The sequence below is a fragment of the Vigna angularis genome, chromosome 10 (assembly GCF_016808095.1).
Source record: "Vigna angularis cultivar LongXiaoDou No.4 chromosome 10, ASM1680809v1, whole genome shotgun sequence".
Lineage (NCBI taxonomy): Eukaryota > Viridiplantae > Streptophyta > Magnoliopsida > Fabales > Fabaceae > Vigna > Vigna angularis.
The window spans coordinates 17,370,052-17,390,795 of record NC_068979.1 but is presented as its reverse complement, the minus strand read 5'-3'; the positions used below and the strand labels follow the sequence as shown (position 1 = coordinate 17,390,795).

The 20,744-nt window shown below is 38.6% G+C and overlaps 1 protein-coding gene and 1 pseudogene across 1 annotated transcript; both read right to left on the bottom strand.

The window, feature by feature from the left end:
• Positions 1–13,860, bottom strand: part of LOC128194418 (uncharacterized) — a 66,641-nt pseudogene extending 52,781 nt beyond the window's left edge.
• Positions 13,861–13,869: 9 nt separating this feature from the next.
• On the bottom strand, positions 13,870–17,818 carry LOC128194417 (uncharacterized). The gene is made up of 5 exons (XM_052870009.1): positions 16,603–17,818; positions 14,844–14,895; positions 14,596–14,749; positions 14,077–14,499; positions 13,870–13,986 (listed from the first exon to the last, which is right to left on the bottom strand). Exons 1-5 carry the CDS (start codon positions 17,816–17,818, stop codon positions 13,870–13,872), a joined length of 1,962 nt encoding a protein of 653 aa, XP_052725969.1.
• Between the last annotated feature and the right edge of the window lie 2,926 nt (positions 17,819–20,744).

Sequence of the window (20,744 nt, the reverse complement as noted above, 5' to 3'; positions counted from 1 at the left end):
ACGTCGTTACTCTGTGGGCGTTTTGCGATTGCTGGGTTCTTTGCAGGTCTGGTTTTTGTGTAGGTTCGAGAATGAGGCACGGCGTCTACGGAGTTTGGATGAGATGATGAAGATGGTTGCGCAGAGCTTGCGTCAATGGAGAACATGAAGATGCCGCTTGAAGATTCTCGTAGCGGAGGCACGGTTTCTCGGTGGCTGGCGCGTGTTCGATGGTGGGGAGCACTCGTGGACAAGAAAGATTTCGCGATGGTGGTGGTGTGCGTTGAATCGCAGTTTGGTGGTGGCGGCTTTGGGTGGAGAGGCGCTGTGGTGGCGTCGAGAAGCGTGGTCTAATGATGGTGATGTGCGTTGAAGGTTGCGATCTGCGGCGCAGCTTGGAGATGGAGAAGAGGACGGTGACTCTGTGCGACTGGCGTGGAGGAGGTCAGGGAGGTTGCGGCAGCGGCGGACGGTTTCACGGTGGCGGCACATGGTGGCGGCTAGGGTTCTGCTGGATTAGGGTTTCTCTATTAGACAAGACAGGGCTGACGTGGCAAAAGGCATGAGGTGGCATGTTCTGGTTGGCTAGATCTGTGTGGGGAGGATTTGGACACGTGGCATGATCTGGTGGAGTCTAGCTTAGAAGGGGTGTGTATTGGAAACTTAGGGAGGTGTAGTAGAAATGGCTTTGTGTTTGGGCTTGGTCTTTGGCCTGTTTCAGAAATAGGAGTGTATTTAGGGATTTTAGGGGGTGTAAGGATAAAGTCTGCCATTTTGGCCCATTTGTATATTATTCCGCAAATAAAATCTGATTTTGGGCCTTGAATTGCCATTTGAACCAATAAAACTTATATTCTCAGTTGCACAAATAAACATTAGAACATCCAAGAATAATTTATGCGCTAAAACTTACTTTTTACGTCTCTTTATTTCCTAAACCCAATAATTCCAATCATCACAAATTCACTTAAAATCAACCATTAAAACACAATTATCCCATCAAAATTTTAATTTTAAAACATAAATGTGGGCATAAATATGCACTCATCACACCCCCACACTTATCCTTTTGCACTCCTGGGCAAAATTGATTATTTCCAAGACTTTGTTCTAGTCATTTTATTTCATATTTGCATTTGGATTAAAAGAATGAGCATCACCAGACAAAGATCAATCATTTAGGCATTACTCTGTCATGGACATGCAAATGGAATCACTTTATTCTTCACACATGAGTTAACCTTTTTGAATTCCCAAGAAAATCTAATCTGAAAGACAACACTCAAATCAGCATGTATCTATTTCTCCTCAACTCTCTCAAGTGTTTTTGGCTTGTGTTTACACTCAAAATACCCATGTAAGTAGACACCATTGATATTTAGCAAGACTCTAACATTCACACACTTCAGAAAACATGCAATTATTGATCATGCGGACTTTTCAAAGGTTGTATTAAGGCCAAGGCAAAAGGTAGGAAATTTTCTTGGGATTTCCGAGCTTTTGAAATTGTCATAGAAAGAGTAATGATATTTGATTTCAAAAACAAATCTATTTCTTGCTCTTTTAAGGAAGATTTACTTTTCTTTCTTCTTCTTTTCCTCTTTTTTTTTTTTTTTTTTTAAACTTCAATTTTTCATCTTCCTTTTTACCCTTGTTATTGTTTTGTGGGTGAGGTACTCACCCACACACTTATTAATCACTTTACTTCTAACAGAATCCATTACTCCTTCTTTCCTAAGGTAAGGAACATATGATTTTTCTTCTTTTCTCATTTGACAATGACTGAGAACAAGAAAAATAGGCTTAAGGCTCAAAGAGGGTTTCAAGGGATTAATGTTAGGACAAGTTTATTTGGCCAAGTAGCTAAAACAAGAAATGCCTCAATCATATCAAATCATGCGTATTCACCTTAGTTGCACAACATAGAATCAAGCTAACTATTAGAGTATCAACAAAACATGGGCAATTCACACAAGAAAAATAGGTATGGCACATGGTGGTCCATCCTTAACATTAAGTTCAAAACTCACATGGTTCAAATTTCTTTCACAAAAGATTTAATCAGGAAATTCTCAAGTTAACTCAATCAACAAATCCTAGAAGCACTTTACTCATATCAACATGACTCATTTTTTTTTTCAATTCATGATCATTCCAGTTACTGATTCAAACTCTCAAATCCAATGCAAATATTCAAAACAAACAAAATAGGAAACAAAATTAATTGTTTCCCCACACCCCCACACTTAAACTATGCATTGTCCTCAATGTATACCTTATATATAAAATGCAAAGAAAAAGTATGTCCTCAATGTTGGAGTGGTCAAATTCACTCCATCCATCGTCTTGTTCAGCATGTCTTGATTTTCATTAAATATCCGCAGATGATGGCCATTAACCTTGAAGATTCTATCAGAAGATTCTTCCTTGATTTCCACTGCTCCATAGGGAAACACTTGTGTTACAATGAATGGACCTTCCCATTTGGAGCGTAATTTACCACTCATAGGCCCTACCCTGGACTTGTACAATAACACCTTTTGACTTATGTTGAAATCCTTTTTGGTCACAAGCTTTTGATCATGGAATTTCTTGGTTTTCTCTTTGTAAAACTTGGAGTTTTCATAGGCTGTGAGCCTAATCTCATATAGTTCTTGCAGTTGGAGCTTTCTCTCTTTCCCTGCTCCTTCCATGTCCTAGTTACAAGCCTTCACAGCCCAATAGGCTCGGTGTTGAATCTCCATAGGTAGATGGCAAGCTTTTCCAAATACAACCCTGAAAGGTGACATACCTATTGGTGCTTTGTAGGCCGTCCGATGTGCCCAAAGTGCATCATCCAATCTTGCGGCCCAATCCTTCCTATTTGGCTTCACTAGCTTTTGAAATATCTTTTTGATCTCTCTGTTAGAGACCTCAGCTTGTCCATTAGTTTGGGGGTGATATGATGTAGCAATGCGATGCGTCACCCCATACTTCTTCAACATATTCTCTAACAGCTTATTGCAAAAGTGGGTCCCCTGATCACTAACGATGGCTCGTGGTATTCCAAACCTACAGAAAATGTTAGATCTAACAAAACTCATAACAACTCGAGCATCATTAGTCCTTGTAGCTATGGCTTCCACCCATTTGGAAACATAGTCTACAGCAAGCAAAATATAAGAAAACCCAGAAGAAGAAGGAAAATGACCCATGAAGTCAATACCCCAAATATCAAATACCCCACAATATAGCATGGGTTGTTGAGGCATCTCTTCCCTCCTAGTGATGGATTTAGCTGCCCTCTGACATTGGTCACAATTTTCATATATCCTCCGTGCATCTTTAAAGATGGTAGGCCAATATAATCCACAATCCAACACCTTCCTACCTGTCCTTTACGTGCCATAGTGTCCTCCAAAAGGTGATGAATGACAAAATTCAAGCACATAAGGTATCTCTATATCAGGAACACACCTCCTTACAACTTGGTCACTACCAATGCGCCATAAGAATGGTTCATCCCAAACATAATACTTCGCCTCACTTTTCAGTTTGGCTTTCTCAGATTTGGAGAAAGATGGAGGAATAGCTGAAACAGCCAAATAGTTAACAATGTCGGCAAACCAAGGTTCAGGATACATACCTTTTACAGAAGTCAATGCTAGCAGGATTTCATCAGGAAAGTCATCTTGAATAGGTATTTCATCTTCTTCTTTTTCAATCCTACTAAGATGGTCTGCTACTAGATTATGGGCTTCACTTCTGTCTCGAATTTCAATGTCAAACTCTTGGAGCAGTAGCATCCATCTGATTAACCTTGGTTTGGAATCTGCTTTCTTTAGAAGGAATTTCAATGCAGCATGATCTGTATAAACAATTACCTTGGATCCAAGTATGTATGATCTGAATTTATCTAAGGCAAATACAACAGCTAGTAATTCCTTCTCAGTTGTGGTATAATTTGCCTATGCAGTGTCCAATGTCCTGGAAGCATAATATATCACATGTGGTAGCTTCCCATTTCTTTGTGCAAGTACCGCTCCTACTGCAAAGTGTGATGCATCACACATCAACTCGAATGGCAATGTCCAATCAGGTGGTTTGGTGATGGGAGTGGTAGTGAGTGCCTTTTTCAAGGAATCAAAAGCGGTTTTGGACTTCCCTCCAAAGTCAAATGGTACATCCTTCTGAAGTAAGTTGGAGAGAGGATTAGCTATCTTGCTAAAGTCCTGTATAAACCTCCTGTAAAACCCTACATGACCAAGAAAAGATCGAACCTCTCGTACAGAAGAGGGGTAAGGCAATTGTGAAATAACATCAATTTTAGCAGGATCTACAGATATACCATTCCTGGAGACAACATGACCCAAAACTATACCTTGTTCCACCATAAAATGACATTTTTCAAAATTCAAAAAAGGTTAGTTTCTTCACATCTCTGCAAAACTCTTGGAAGATTAGCCAAACAATTATCAAAAGATGAACCATACACACTAAAATCATCCATGAAAACCTCAATACAATGCTCCAATAAGTCTGTAAAAATACTCAGCATACATCGTTGAAATGTACCAAGAGCATTGCATAAACCAAATGGCATTTTTCGATAAGCATATGTACCAAAAGGACAAGTGAAGGTAGTCTTATGTTGGTCTTCCGGGGCTATACAAATTTGAAAATACCCGGAGAATCCATCTAGAAAACAGTAATGTGACTTACCTGCAAAGGAAAGTGGTCCTTTCTAGTGACTTGGTTCAGTCTCCTATAGTCAATACAAACCCTCCAGCTATTCTGAATACGAGTAGGAATCAATTCCTCCTTCTCGTTTTTAACTACTGTGATTCCAGATTTCTTGGGAACCACATGTACAGGGCTCACCCAAGTGTTGTCAGAAATGGGATATATAATACCTGCTTGTAGCAACTTGGTTACCTCTTTCTTGACAACCTCCATCAGTTGAGGATCCAGTCTTCTTTGAGGTTGTCTCACTGGTTTAGCATCCTCTTCCAAAAGTATTCTGTGCATACAAAATGAAGGACTAATACCAGGAATATCTACTAAAGTCCAGCCTATTGCTTTCTTGTGGTCTTTGATAACCTGTAATAACTGTTTTTCCTGCTCATCAGTAAGCAATGCAGATATAATAATAGGGAGTTTCCCATCCCTCTCAAGATAAGCATATTTCAAATGGGATGGTAAGGGTTTCAACTCCAAAACGGGTGGTTGTACCACAGATGGCAGGATTTTACTGCCTAAGGTAATCTCAGCCACCTCAACATCACACTCTGACGAGGTATCATCTATTGACACTGCGTCCTCAATATCACTTGTTTTACAATTTTCTTCGTCGTCCAAAATCAGGCACGACTTGTTTGAAAAAGAAAAGTCCAAAGATGGAGAAAAAGTTGAAAAAATGTCCAAGAAACTAATAGAAAAATTATTTACAATTTCACTTAATAAATCAATACAAAACAAAGAATGCTCTTCAATTGGGTGCTTCATGGCTTCCAATACATTAAAATGCACCTCCTCATCACCTATCTCCATGGTTAGTGTTCCTGCATGCACATCTATCTTGGTTCGTGCTGTCATCATGAAAGGTCTTCCCAAGATAATAGTTGATGAATTAATTCCATCTTCATCCTTCATATCCAAGATGTAGAAATCAGCAGGAAAAATTAGCTTGTCGGGGTTGCGCAGAGCTTGCGTCAATGGAGAAGATGAAGATGCCGCTTGAAGATTCTCGCAGCGGAGGCGCAGTTTCTCGGTGGCTGGCGCGTGTTCGATGGTGGGGAGCACTCGTGGAGAAGAAAGGTTGCGCGATGGTGGTGGTGTGCGTTGAGTCGCAGTTTGGTGGTGGCGGCTTTGGGTGGAGAGGCGCTGTGGTGGCGTCGAGAAGCGTGGTCTAATGATGGTGATGTGCGTTGAAGGTTGCGATCTGCGGCGCAGCTTGGAGATGGAGAAGAGGACGGTGACTCTGTGCGACTGGCGTGGAGGAGGTCGTGGAGGTTGCGGCAGCGGCGGACGGTTTCACGATGGCGGCACATGGTGGCGGCTAGGGTTCTGCTGACGTGGCAAGAGGCATGAGGTGGCATGTTCTGGTTGGCTAGATCTGTGTGGGGAGGATTTGGACATGTGGCATGATCTGGGGGAGTCTAGCTTAGGAGGGGTGTGTATAGGAAACTTAGGGAGGTGTAGTAGAAATGGCTTAGTGTTTGGGCTTGGTCTTTGGCCTGATTCAGAAATAGGAGTGTATTTAGGGATTTTAGGGGGTGTAAGGATAAAGTTTGCCATTTTGGCCCATTTGTATATTATTCCGCAAATAAAATCTGATTTTGGGCCTTGAATTGCCATTTGAACCAATAAAAATTATATTCTCAGCTGCACAAATAAACATTAGAACATCCAAGAATAATTTATGCGCTAAAACTTACTTTTTACGTCTCTTTATTTCCCAAACCCAATAATTCCAATCATCACAAATTCACTTAAAATCAACCATTAAAACACAATTATCCCATCAAAATTTTAATTTTAAAACATAAATGTGGGCATAAATATGCATTGATCAGTGACACAAGAATTTGCATGGGCCAGGAGCGCATTCGCCCTAGAAGCCCAAGATTGCTTTCTTTACACATAATTGGAAATGATGTTGAAGGAACAATTCTAAAAGTTGAAAATGAGTATTGGGGTGGTGAAGAGGGAGATTCAGTTTATCCATTGTGATGATCGACAGGGAAGGGCTTCGTGCGGACGACGGTCGCAATGACCTCCTGCACGGATAATCGTGTGAGGTGGGTGTCGTGGGAGTAGAGGAGGTCGGTGTACTCGCCAGTGATGAAGACGGAGTGGGAGATGTTGGTGCCGGTATGGTCGGTGTGGAGAGATTTGCCACTAGTCGGAGACGGAGGAAGAGGGGGAGGCCTAGGGATGAAGAGAGTTGGAGGATGATGGAGATGAATAAGGGAGAGAGAGAAGCCTCACTTGAAGATGCAGAAACGAAAGATCGACACGTTTGAGAAAAAAAATGATGAGGTATACCGTTAGCCACTTCAAAAAAAATTTAACGTCGTTGCTTTTTGAGGACTAAAAATTTGAGTTTCCTAAGGAACATGATGAAAATGAACAAACCTTTGGAAAATGGACGAAACTCAAAATCGCGTGATACTTGAAGGACTTAAAAACATACTTAACAAGGTTCAATTTATTAAAGATAAGCAATATTTTGATTTTTTTTCTCTCTAAGATGTGAGATTCTTTGATGCAGGTTTCTATTAGTTTTTTCTTGGCTTAAATGCTTACTTTGTCCTCATGTTAAGAGATGAATTTTTGTTTAGTACCCAGTTTTAAAAATGAAGACATTGGGTCCCTATGTTATGAAAAGTGTATGAATAAGGCCATGTCCGATAAATTGATAGCAACGACGTTAAGTCCATGCTAATGTGGCCGTACTTTTTCTCTTCTCTCTTCTGTTGTCTAGCTTTTTCTATCTCTTGTTCAGATTTTTCTTTGATGATTTGTTGAACTTGTTCTTTCTTTGTGGACCTTATTCATATATTTTTCATAACATCGAGACCCAATGTCTTTATTTTTAAAATCGGGTACTAAACAAAAATTCACCTCTTAACATGGGGACGAAGTAAACATTTAAGCCTTAATATATATATTATAGGTGTAGTGTAAATGATATTGTTTGAACTAAGTAGAATCAAGTCTTAAAAATCAAAAAATGGGTTAAGAAAAAGAAATTGTTGATATAAGAAATTGTTGATTACACCTTTACTTTTATGTTATACTTTTCTCCTCTATGTATTAAGAAAAAGAAAATCAACTATATTCTTTACAACTTCTTGAAAGAAAGAGTCTTGTTAGTGTCAGATGTCATATGTTTTGAGTATTAAATTAACACTATCCACCTTTAATTTTATGAAGGGCAGGAATATTTTATGAATTTCAGCTGCACAATTGATTGGTTTATTTCTTTAAAACCGTTGATTGGAATATTTTCTTTAACTTTCTTGACTCCACTATAAACATTCAGCCATATGAATTAGCGGGCAAATACAAGAAGGGAAGCATTTGGTCCCAAGTATATCCTTGACCCTTCGAGAACAGCTTTCACAGTGTGTGCTTTACTCTGGTTCTTGTTGCCCAACCTTTAAATTTCTTGTGCCTTACTGTCAATGTCCCTTTGGTATTCAGGGATCTTGGTCGGCAGCTTCAACCTCTGTAATGTCATTGCGAGATAGTATCCTCTAACCATCAAAAGAATCATTTACAACATCCAACAACAACTCTGCTTCATTTAATGGACAGGGTATTCTCTTTCTTTTTTAATAAGTTTGGTGTAATTTTTTTTTCTTTTTTTTCACTTTAAGGATGCAGTTCCATTTTATTTTGTAATTTATTTATAAAGAGAAAATTATAAGCTTTTTTGTTTATTTAATTTTTTTTATGCACCTGATTGGAGGTTTTTATCACTCAAATAATAAGTATGCCTAAACCATATTTTTTTTAAAAACACAATTGCAAATATTAAAATTTGTGAGGATGATAAGTGAACATTTATTCATGAAAAAGGAAAAATTAGCATGATAGGTGAACATTTATTTATGAAAAATTTATGAAGTATTGTTAACTTCATTTATGATAGGTGAACATTTATGAAGGAAAAATTAGCATGATAGGAAAAACACATTATTTGTTCTTTTGTTTGCAAAATATTTTATTTGTTTTTCTAGTATTGTTAACTTCATTCCCATATACATGAATACAACGAATATTAATTTTACTGTAAAAGATCTTAGCTTTGAAATAGGAGTGAATATATTTGTTTTAACACAAACAATAATCTTTCTTCTTAATCTTAATTGTCCGCTTCTAGTAAAAAATTGTTTTTTTTTTCATGAACTTTGACAATAATTTATCTACATAACTGAAGTAATAGTAATGAAAATGAAAGAATTGTTAAGACAATATATTTTTATTCAGATATTATAATTGGATTCCATAGTTTGGTGTGCGTCTTTTCCTCTACTTAAGTGGCTGATATGAGGATACTACTTTTAGTATTTCTTTTATCTAGTTCATAGTAGTTCAATTGATTTAAATTGATTTATTAAATAATAATTAGTAATTTAACTATTAATATTAAATGATGAACCAAACTTTATCAATTTACTAATTAAGAAGGTAATCAATGTTTGGTTTTAAAAAAAATATAATTAAAACACAATTTTAAACAAATATATAAATATGACCTCCTTTTTATATTTTTTTGGGTTAAATATGCTTTTCGTCCCTTAAGTATCACTGATTTTTGGTTTTAGTCCCTACTCAAAACATTGATGGCATTTAGTTCTCGTAGTATTAAAACATGTAAAAGTAGTCCTTAAAAGTGGACGGCGTCAACTTTTAGTTGATCTGGCAAATGACAATGTTACGTCTTCTGCCAGCTTTACTGTTCTCTATCTGCCACGTTGCTTATATCGTGAAAACCCCTATGGCCATCTTCCTGCGAGAGAAATGCCTAACCCAATCTTTGCCTCTGTTCACCTCAAGCCACCAACAAAGGGGTTGACCCTCTAAGCAATAGATATAGAACGAAAACCATAAACACACTCCAACGTTTCCAATCCCAATGAACAATGAGATAGAAGAATTAACCAATAAAGGGAATGATAAAAGATAAAAAACAAAGAATGCGCTTTCACACTAGCAGTGAGTGTTGCTGGGGACGTTTGGCGTTTGAGAAAAAAACCCTCGCATTGAGAGGGAGGAAAGCAGCGCTCGTGGCGCCGGTGAGGGAGCGATTCCAGCGAGAACAGCGGCAACCAGCTTTGTCGACGGTGGTTGGTTTCATTCGTGGTGGTGGAGACTCGTCACAGAGAAGCAACGGTTCTCCTCTCTCACGCGCAGACGGGTCCTTTTGATGATGGGTTTCGTCGACGACGCCTTGGATCGAGTGGCGACGACTCCGAAAGCAAGCTGCATCACCGGTGCAACCTTGACTCATGGTTCGAGAGGCGGCGACTGGGTGTAAGAAATTCAGTAAAAATAGTAAGAGAGCATAGAAGATAAAAGGCTTAAATGCTTTCTTCGTTCCCATGTTGAGAGGTGAATTTCTGTTTAGTACTCGGTTTTGAAAATGAAGACATTGGGTCCCAATGTCATGAAAAATATATGAATAAGGTCCACAAAGAAAGAACAAGTTCAACAAATCATCAAAGAAAAAGCTGAACAAGAGATAGAAAAAGATGGACAGCAGAAGAGAGAAGAGAAAAAGTACGGCCACATCAGCATGGACTTAACGTCGTTGCTATCAATTTAACGGACATGACCTTATTCATACATTTTTCATAACATAGGGACCCAATGTCTTCATATTTAAAATTGGGTACTAAACAGAAATTCACCTCTTAACATGAGGAGGAAGTAAGCATTTAAGCCTTATATTAATCTTTCCAATTATTTATTCATTACTATCCCAAATTCCAACTCACTACACTAATATATAATAGAGGTTTATTTGCGGTTTCAAAAACCTCTATTAACTTTCGACGGTTTTAATAAAAACCTCAGTTAAGTTTTATTTTTTTTTAAATAAAATTTTTGGCAGTTTAATACACCGAATGCAACTAAACTTTTTTTATTTTTTATTTTAAATTAGTTTTTCGGTGTTTTTTAGGTAAATCGTCTCTAAGTATTAAAGTTTTGCGACTTTCCTTTTTCCTTTTTTCAACACTTCGAGTCTTTACGTTTCCTTGCACAGGCTTCATTTTTCTTTCTTTTCTTCTCAGCTTCCCTTATCCCTAACCCTTCTTATTCAAATTTTTCAACACCTTTCAGATTCTTTCGCCGATCTTTCTTCATAACCGTTATCCCCGGTTACGACTCATTATCTTCCTCTGTCACTGATGTAGGTCAGGTAACTCTTTCTCTATCTCTTCGATGGGGGCATAAAAGGTGAAACCCTACGTCGCGCACGAAACAGCCCGCAATGGTTTCTCTGGTGTAATCCAGCATTGGCCGAGCTGCCAACGATGCCACCTTGCCGAACGTTGATGTTAGCAATGTTTCCCATCACAAACCACATAACCCTAGCAAGATTGAATTAGTTCTACCCAAACCCGAGGGTTCTGATTACTCCACAATCAAGCTCGAATGCAAGTGAGCTCTCACCATGCTCCGCCACAGGAACCACAACAAGACAATGATGCTGTTGCGAGAGATTTGCGCCGCACTCCGTGTTCGTCCAGTCTCACGTGTTTCAAAATGGCTCTTCACGTCCTTTGGGAAACGATACTTGGTCTTACCATTTTATTATTACTTGATACGATTCGGTACACTTGTTGCATGTTAACAAGTTTTTGGCGCCGTTACCGGGGACTCGTGGTTTAACTATTCTATTTGTGTGATTAATGATTAGCTTTGACTTGATTTTTTATCTTTTTATATTTTTATTTTTATTTTTTATCTTTTTATCTTTTTGTTTATCTTTTTATCTTTCTATCTTTTTGTTTTCATCTTTTTATCTTGTTATCTTTTTAGTTTATCTTTTATATCTTTTTGTGCTAACAATTGTTTCTAGGGTTTTGTGTTCTTGTGTATGCAGGATACAATTCGAACTAGGAGCAAGAAAATTTCGGAACCTCTTCTTGAAGGATTGGACGAAAATAGAAGGAGAAGGAGGATTCAAACTTCTAGAGAATTATTTCCTTCTCTGGAAACACTTCTACAATCCTCACCACAAAGATCTAACCAAAGTACTGAAGAGATGGCCGGAGAGAACAATGGTAGACGTACTCTAGCGGATTACACCACTGTTGTTGGCCCTCATCACTTTAATAGAATTGCTAGGCTGAGTGTCAATGCTGCAAACATGGACGTGAAACCGGCGTTGATACAATTGGTGTAGAGCAACCAATTTAATGGGCTATCACATGAAAGTCCATGTGAGCATCTAACAACATTCAACGAGATTTGTAACACTGTAAAGATAATGGTGTGCCGGATGATGCAATAAGGCTAAGCTTGTTTCCTTTCTCATTGGGAGGCAATGCAAAACTATGGTTGAATTATTTCCCGGAGGATAGCTTTACTGAATGGGAAGTCGTGGTTTCAAAGTTTCTTAACAAGCACTTCCCACAGTCCAAAATCAACAAAGGGAAGCAAGAAATTTCTTCTTTTAGACAAGGCATGGAGGAGATGCTAGGTCAAGCATGTGATAGATACAAGAGCTTATTGAGAAAGACGCCCACTCATGGCTTTGACGAAGCAACAATAGTCATTCGTTTCCTTGGAGGTCTTGGTTCACAAACCAAATTGATGCTAGATGCCTTAACTGGAGGTAATATTAAATGCGAGACTCCAGAGGAAGCTTTTGAATTGATAGACAACATGGCTACTAATGATAACAAGATGCATAGTGAAAGGGAACTCCAATTCAACAGAAGGGAGACTTACAATTGCAATCTCAAGATGCCTTGCTTGCTCAAAATAAAATCATTACTCAACAGCTGGAACAACTGACAAAGAAGCTTTCTTTATTACCATAAGAGATATATAATATTTCAATGGTTCAAAGGCAGCAGAAACAGTGGCAGCAACAACCTAATCCAATTGAGAAAACCACAAAGCTTGAGGAAACTTTCCAACAATTCATGAAAATAAGCGTTTCTTATTGCAAGAATGTAGAGGCGACATTTAACAGCATGAAGATGCACATTGGACAATTGATCAACAAGATGGAGGGTTGTGAGAAGAATGCGAAAGGTAATTTGAGAGAAAAGTGTAAAACCATTGTTACAAGAAGTGGTAAAGTGTTAGAGGAAAGAAAAATATAGAGAAAAGAGAAAGAAAATGAGAGTAGGAAAGAAACACTTGAGTGGAAAGAGAGGGTTGAGAAAGAAAAAGAGAGAGAAGAGGTAGATGAGAGAAAAAAAGAAAGAGAGAAATAAGAGGTAGATGAGAGAAAAAAGGAAAGAGATTTTGAAAAACCACTTCCTTATCCAAAGATTTATTGAAGGAAGCAAAAAGAGAAACAGTTGGAGCGGTTCATGGAGATGTTTAAAAAAATGGAGATTACCATACCTTTCTCTGAAGCATTGAAACAAATGCCATCATATGCAAAATTTTTGAAGGAACTCCTTACAAAGAAAAGAAAATACATTGAGAAGGAGACCATTGAAGTGCAAGGTAACTATAGTACAATCATACAAAAATTACCTCCTAAGTTTAAAGATCCAGGAAGCTTCACTATTCCATGCACCATAGGAGAGTTGGAAGGGCGTTAACCTCTCATAGGCCTCCAATCGGATCTGATCCAATTCATTCAGTTGCAACTTCCTTTCCTCTCCAGCTTGGTCATTGGAGAAGTTTCAAGTCTTCACAGCCCAATATGCCCGATGCTCAATCTCAACTGGTAAATGACATGCCTTTCCAAAGACAACTCGATAGGGAGACATCCCAATGGGTGCTTTGTAGGTAGTCCTGTGCACCCAAAGAGCATCGTCCAACCTATTACTGCAAAATCCTCTTAATCTCCCTGTTGGAGATCTCAGCCTGCCCATTTGTTTGGGGGTGGTAAGGTGTAGAAACTTTGTGTGTCACCCCATATTTCTTGAGCAAAGATTGCATGGATCTGTTGCAAAAATGGGTTCCCTAATCACTAACAATTGCTCTAGGCACTCCAAACCTGCAAAAGAGGTGAGATCTAACAAAATCTACAACAACCCGAGCATCATTAGTCCTGGTGGCTCTAGCTTCCACCCATTTTGAAACATAATCCACAGCAAGGAGAATATAAGAGAAACCAAAAGAAACAGGAAAAGGACCCATGAAATCTATACCCCAGACATCAAACACCTCACAGAATAGCACAGGCTGTTGAGGCATCTCTTGTCTCTATGAAATTGATCCTCCTGCTCTCTGATAAGGCTCACAAGTGCTGCAAATCCTCTCCGCATCTTTGAAGATGGAAGGCCAATAGAAACCACAGTCAAGCACCCTGCGAGCTGTTCTCTGTATCCCCAAATGACCACCAGGTGAGGAGGCATGACATAACTACAGGACCGAGTCAATCTCATGGTCCGGAATGCATCTCCTAGTAACCTGGTCACTGCACAACTTCCACAGATATGGGTCATCCCAAACATAATACTTAGCATCACTCTTAATTTTAGCAATCTGAGCACGTGATGCTAAGGGAGGAAAAACAGAAGCAACCAAATAATTTACAATGTGTGCAAACCAAGGAGTGGGGTGAGAATAAGAAATCATCAACAAACTCTCATCAGGAAAGTCATCCTGGATGGGCAACACATCAGCTTCATTCCCATCTCTCTCAATCCGGTTGAGGTGGTCTGCAAACAAATTTTGTGCTCCACTTCGGTCTTTAATCTGCAAGTCAAACTCCTGGAGCAGTAGCATCCACCTTATCAATCTAGGCTTTGACTCAACCTTTTTCAACAAAAACTTTAGAGCTGCATGGTCAGTATACACAATAACAGGTGATCCAAGCAAATATGACCTAAACTTATCAAGGGCAAAAACAATTGCCAACAACTCTTTTTAAGTGATGGTATAATTTGCTTGGGCAGCATCCAAAGTGCATGAAGCATAGTAGATCACTCGCGTCAGCTTGTCAATTTTCTGTGTCAAGACAGCCCCCAATGCATAATTAGACGCATCACACATGAGCTCAAATGGGGCTGTCCAATCCGGTGCCTGAATGATATGGGTGGTGGTCAAAGCTTCCTTCAGGCAATCAAACGCCTCCTTGCATCTGTCATCAAAAGCAAAGTCAATATCCTTCTACAGCAGTCTGGACAAGGGGAGCGCCTTCTTGCTGAAATCTTTGATGAAGCGCCTATAGAAACCTGCATGTCCAAGGAAAGATCGCACCTCTCGCACGCAAGAGGGGTAAGGCAACTGCGAAATCACAAATAACTTAGCAGGGGGTGATGGACAAATTTATGAACACCGAAAACGGCGCCACAAACTTGTTTAACAATCGGCAAGTGTGACCGAATCGTTTCAAGTAATAAACTCGGTAAGACCAAGTATCGTTCTCCCAAAGGACTCACGGCCTAGTTTAGTTATGTGATTCGTTGATTATTTAAGACTTAAGAACGAAATAAGTGGAGTTTAATATGCAAAACAGAAAATAAACATGTATGCATGAATTTGATCAATGGCTAAAACAAAATACAAACACTTCAATGGAATTTATGGATGAGTATGTTGTTGGGGTTATCAATTTCATCTTATCCACTCTCATATACTTTAGGAATTCAACATTCTTTTCATCATTGTTAATGCCACTCTCTAAATTACCTTGCAAGAAGGCCTATCCCTAATTACGAGTTCATACGATTCCTAGCATTCCTAATAATTAGTTCTTTTAGTGGAGGAGCTTAACGGCAACCAATATACTATTGGGAGAAATTCCCCGGATCTAGACTTCCCCGTACGTTCCCGTATCGACAAAATCAATAATCATGCATTGAATGAGTTAAACAAAGCAAGCATTGAGCAAAGAGGAAAAACCCTAACTAATGATGAAAGAAAGCATAGGTCTTAAATATAAGATGTAAAAAAAAATTCCATATATGAGAGTTTCACAAGACTACATTGATTCCCCAACAACAATACAAGGTTTAGTTCACCATATTCATGGTGAAACTAGATGAATAATAATGAAAGAATGAAAGATAAAACCCTAGAAAGGTGAAGAGGTAGCCTGAGCATCCAAGATCCTCCTTCAAAGGGGTGGAAGAGAGAATGTTTGCTTCGTTTCTGCCAAAGATACAAACCCTAGGACGTCCTAAAGCTTATATACTATTCTAAAATTACAGAAAATTTAGGCCCAAGCCCATAAGTGTGGCGCTCAGCGGTAAGTGTGTGAGTTGGTTTCTTCCCCTCAGCGGCCATTTTGCCCCTCAGCGGATCCCCCGTGAGCTCCTGAGTGCCGCTCAGCGGTAAACTGCCGCTGAGTGGTAGTTGCGGCTCCTCCTTTTGCACTTTTTGATGTCTTTTCTGATTCCATCTCTCTCCTTCTTCACTTCTTTCACCAAATTCACCTTAAAACCTGCACAAAAACACTGAAATCAAGCATAAACCTGTCCAGCTCTCTTATTTCTAAAAATATGAACAAAAGCATGATTCCAAGCTAGTTTCTAAGTGTTAAAGGTTGCTTTTAGTATCAATTTTAAGCATGAAAATAACAGTTTTTCAACTGTTATCACAGGGTCTACCTCTATTCCCTTTTCAGAAATGATATGCCCTAGAACTAAACCTTGTTCAACCATGAAGTGACATTTCTCAAAATTGAGAACAAGGTTTGTTTCTATGCATCTTTTCAAAACTTTTTCCAGACTGTCTAAACATGCATCAAAAGAGGATCCATACACAGTAAAATCATCCATAAACACCTCTATGCAACTCTCAAGAAAGTCGCTAAAAATGCTAAGCATGCACTGTTGGAAGGTACCAGGGCGTTGCATAGACCAAAGGGCATCCTCCTATAGGCAAAAGTGCCAAAGGGGCAGGTGAATGTGGTTTTCTCTTGATCCTCAGGCGCAATATTTATTTGAAAGTAACCAGAAAAACCATCAAGAAAACAATAATGAGATTTACCTGCCAGGCGCTCCAGCATCTGATAAATGAATGGCAAGGGGAAATGATCTTTCCTGGTTGCTTGGTTGAGCCTCCTATAGTCAATGCAGACTCTCCAGCTATTCTGCACTCTAGTTGGGATAATTTTCTTGGGCACAACATGGATGAGGCTCACCCACTGACTGTCTGAAATAGGGTAGATGATCCCAGCTTGCAAAAGCTTGGTCACCTCCTTCTTGATGACGTCCATGATCACGGGGTTTTGCCTTCTTTGTGGCTGTCTCACTGGCTTTGCCCCATCTTCCAAAAGAATTCTATGCATGCATGTGGATGGGCTAATACCAGGTATGTCAGCCAAACTCCAACCAATGGCCTTCTTGTGCTTCCTCAACACACCAAGCAAGTTCTCCTCTTGAATAGAATCAAGGAAGGTAGAAATGATCACTGGTTTCTTCTCATCATCCTCCAAGTACACGTACTTGAGGTTATCTGGGAGCTGTTTCAGCTCAAGAGTGGGTGCCTGCAAGTCAGATTCAAGTGTACTTCCTGCAACGTGGTTAATGCATTCTGACTCTAAAGAGTGTATAGGTAAAGGCAGAACACTCATCTCATCACAATCCAAATCAATGTCCATCACAGATATGTCAACAGCATCATCAATATCATGCATAGCATCAATATCCTGGACATCACAATCCTCATCAAAATCCACAACATTATCAACATCATTCTCAAATCCTGATTTGAATCCAGATTCAATGCATGAATGCAAATAAGATAGAAAAGAATGCTTCTTCTCATGCAAAGAATGAAAGTCGTCAACAACAATTTCATCAATAATGTCACCCAATGCATCGATCCTAAACAGAGAATGGTCCTCAGCTGGAAATTTCATTGCATCAAGGATATTAAAATGAACAACAATATCAGCAAATTCCATAGACAAAGTTCCAACATACACATCAATCTTAGTTCGGGCAGTTTTCAAGAATGGCCTGCCTAAGATAATGGGAGCGGATCCATGAGAGAATCCCTCCTCCGTTTCCAAAACATAAAAGTCAGCAGGAAAAATCAATTCACCAACCCTAACCAAGACATCCTCTATGAAACCTGTTGGGTGGGTAACACTCCTATTAGCCAACTGAATGACCACACCCGTGGTTTGCAAAGGACCAAAAGACAAAGATGCATATATAGACAAAGGCATGACATTAAGAGAAGCACCCAAATCCAGCATAGCATTCTCAAATTTATTGTTTCCAATCACACAAGGAATGCAAAATATACCTGGGTCCTTGCACTTTTCAGGAATGTGCGGGACTGATAACAGTTGAAAAACTGTTATTTTCATGCTTAAATTTAATACTAAAAGCAACCTTTAACACTTAGAAACTAGCTTGAAATCATGCTTTTGGTTATATTTTTGGAAATAAGAGAGTTGGACAGGTTTATGCTTGATTTCAGTGTTTTATGCAGGTTTTAAGGTGAATTTGGTGAAAGAAGTGAACAAGGATAGAAAGGGAATCAGATAAGACATCCTAAAGTGCAAAAGGAGAAGCCGCAACTACCGCTCAGCGGCAATTTACCGCTGAGCGGCACTCAGAAACCCACGTTGGCTCTGTTGAGGGGTGAAAAGGCCGCTGAGGGGAGGAAACCAACTCACGCACTTACCGCTGAGCGGTAGTTTACCGCTGAGCGGCATTATTTTGGGCTTGGGCCTAATTTTCTGTATTATTACGAACAGTATATAAGCTTTAGGTGTTCCTAGGGTTTGTATCTTTGGCTGGGACGAAGCAAACACTCTCTTTTCCATCCCTTTGAAGGAAGATGTTGGATGCTCAGGCTACCTTTTCACCTTTCTAGGGTTTTAGCTTCCATTCTTTCATTATTGTTCATGTAGATTCACCATGAATATGGTGAACTAAACCTTGTATTGTTGTTGGGGAATCAATGTAGTCTTGTGAAACTCTCATATATGGAATTTGTTTTAACATCTTAATTTAAGACTTATGCTTTCTTTCATCATTAGTTAGGGTTTTTCCTCTTTGCTCAATGCTTGCTTTGTTTAACTCATTCATTGCTATGATTATTGATTTTGTCGATATGGGAACGTACGGGGAAATCTAGATCCGGGGAATTTCTCCCAATAGCATATTGCTTGCCTTTAAGCTCCTGCACTTCAGAACTAATTACTAGGAATGCTAGGAATTGTATGAACTCGTAATTAAGGATAGGCCTTCTCGACAAGGTGATTTAGAGAGTGGCATTAACATTGATGAAAAGATTGATGAATTCCTAAAGTATATGAGAGTAGATAAGATGAAATTGATAACCCCAACAACATACTCATCCATATAATTCATTCCGTGTTTGTTTTACTCTTTTTGCCATTGATCACATTCATGCATACATGTTTAATTACTGTCTTTTGCATTTAAACCTACAATCAATCGTTCACAAGTCTTAAATAATCAACGAATCAGATAACTAACTAGGTCGTGAGTCCTTTGGGAAAACGATACTTGGTCTTACCTAGTTTTATTACTTGATACGATTCGGTCACACTTGCCGATTGTTAAACAAGTTTGTGGCGCCGTTTTCGGTGTTCATAAATTTGTCATCAAGTTTTTGGCGCCATTGCCGGGGACTCGTGGTTTAACTAGTTTATTTGTTTGATTATTGATTATCTTTGACTTGAATTTTGCAATTTGAATTTCTGTTTTTATTTTCTGTTTATATTTTATTGTTTTTATTTTATTTTATTTTATTTTTCGGTTTTTATTTTATTTTATTTTATTTTCTGTTTTTATTTTATTTTCTGTTTTTATTTTTATTTTATTTTATTTTATTTTCTATTTTTATTTTTCATTTTTTATTTCCTATCTTCCTATCTTTTCAATTATATCCTTTGATTTATCTATCTTCTCCATCTTTTTGTGCTAACAAATATTTTTTAGAGTTTTGATCCTAATGTTTACAGACAAGAATTTAACTATATGGGCACTCAATTCTACCAAAGTAATCTCAGTGGGAACCTCACTCAACCATGGATCAAAGCCAATGATGCCTTGTTAGCTCAGAACAAGATACTAACTCAACAATTGGAGAATCTCACAAAAACACTTGCACAACTGCCAAAAGCGTTAAAGGCTATTGCACAGGTTCAATTACAGTTGTGTGAATTATGTGGAGGTGACCATGTCAATGGTCAATGCGCCTTTCCAGCAGAAGCTTTGGAGGATGTTAACTTCAGGGCCAATGAATTTCCATACTGTTAGGGAAACTTCAATGAAGGGTGGAAACCACACCCAAGTATTGGTCAAGGACAAAGTGGGCAAGCTGGACAAACTAGGCAATTTAACAAGAAACAGCAACAACCAACCTTATGGCAACAAATTTCTATACTTAATGAAAGATCAATAAGGATGGAAGAAACTCTTGAGCAATTCATACAGGCAACTGAATCCACTCAAAAGAGAACTGAAGCTGCTATTACGAACTTGGAGATTCAAATGGGTCAAATTAATAAGTTGTTGGAAGAAAGGCCTGACAAGAATTTTGGGGCTAATACTGAGGTTAACCCCAGGGAAGTGTGTAAAGTGCTAGTGAGTGTAAATGTTGAAAAAGTTGAGTTGGAAAAAGAAGAGAGAAAAGAGAGAGAAGAGAAAGACGGAGAGAAAATTTGTGTGAAGAAAAAGAGGAGGAGAGAAAAAAAGAAAGAATCATATGAAAAACCTCTTCCTCATCCAAAGAAGTATCATAGGAAGAAGGAATTTAAGCGCTTTATGGAAATCTTCAAGAAATTGGAGATTAAAGTTCCTATGATTGAGACATTGCAACAAGTTCCTAGTTTGATCAAATTTCTGAAGAAGTTCAGTAGAAAGAAGAAAAAGAAGATGGAAAATGAGCTTTATTGGGTCAAGCTAGTGACGTTAAAAGAGCGCTTGCTGGGAGGCAACCCAATGATTTAAAAACTTTTAATTTTTTATTTGGTGATGTAATTTTGAACTTTTGGGTATTTTTGTTTTTGTTATAAGTTTGTTACAGGGTTTACATCTACTGATGGATGTTAGGCGGAAGAGTATCTACTTAAGGATACTATGTTTGTATACACCTATTGATGGGTGTTGGTAAGAAAGATTTGCATCTACTGAAGGGTGCTG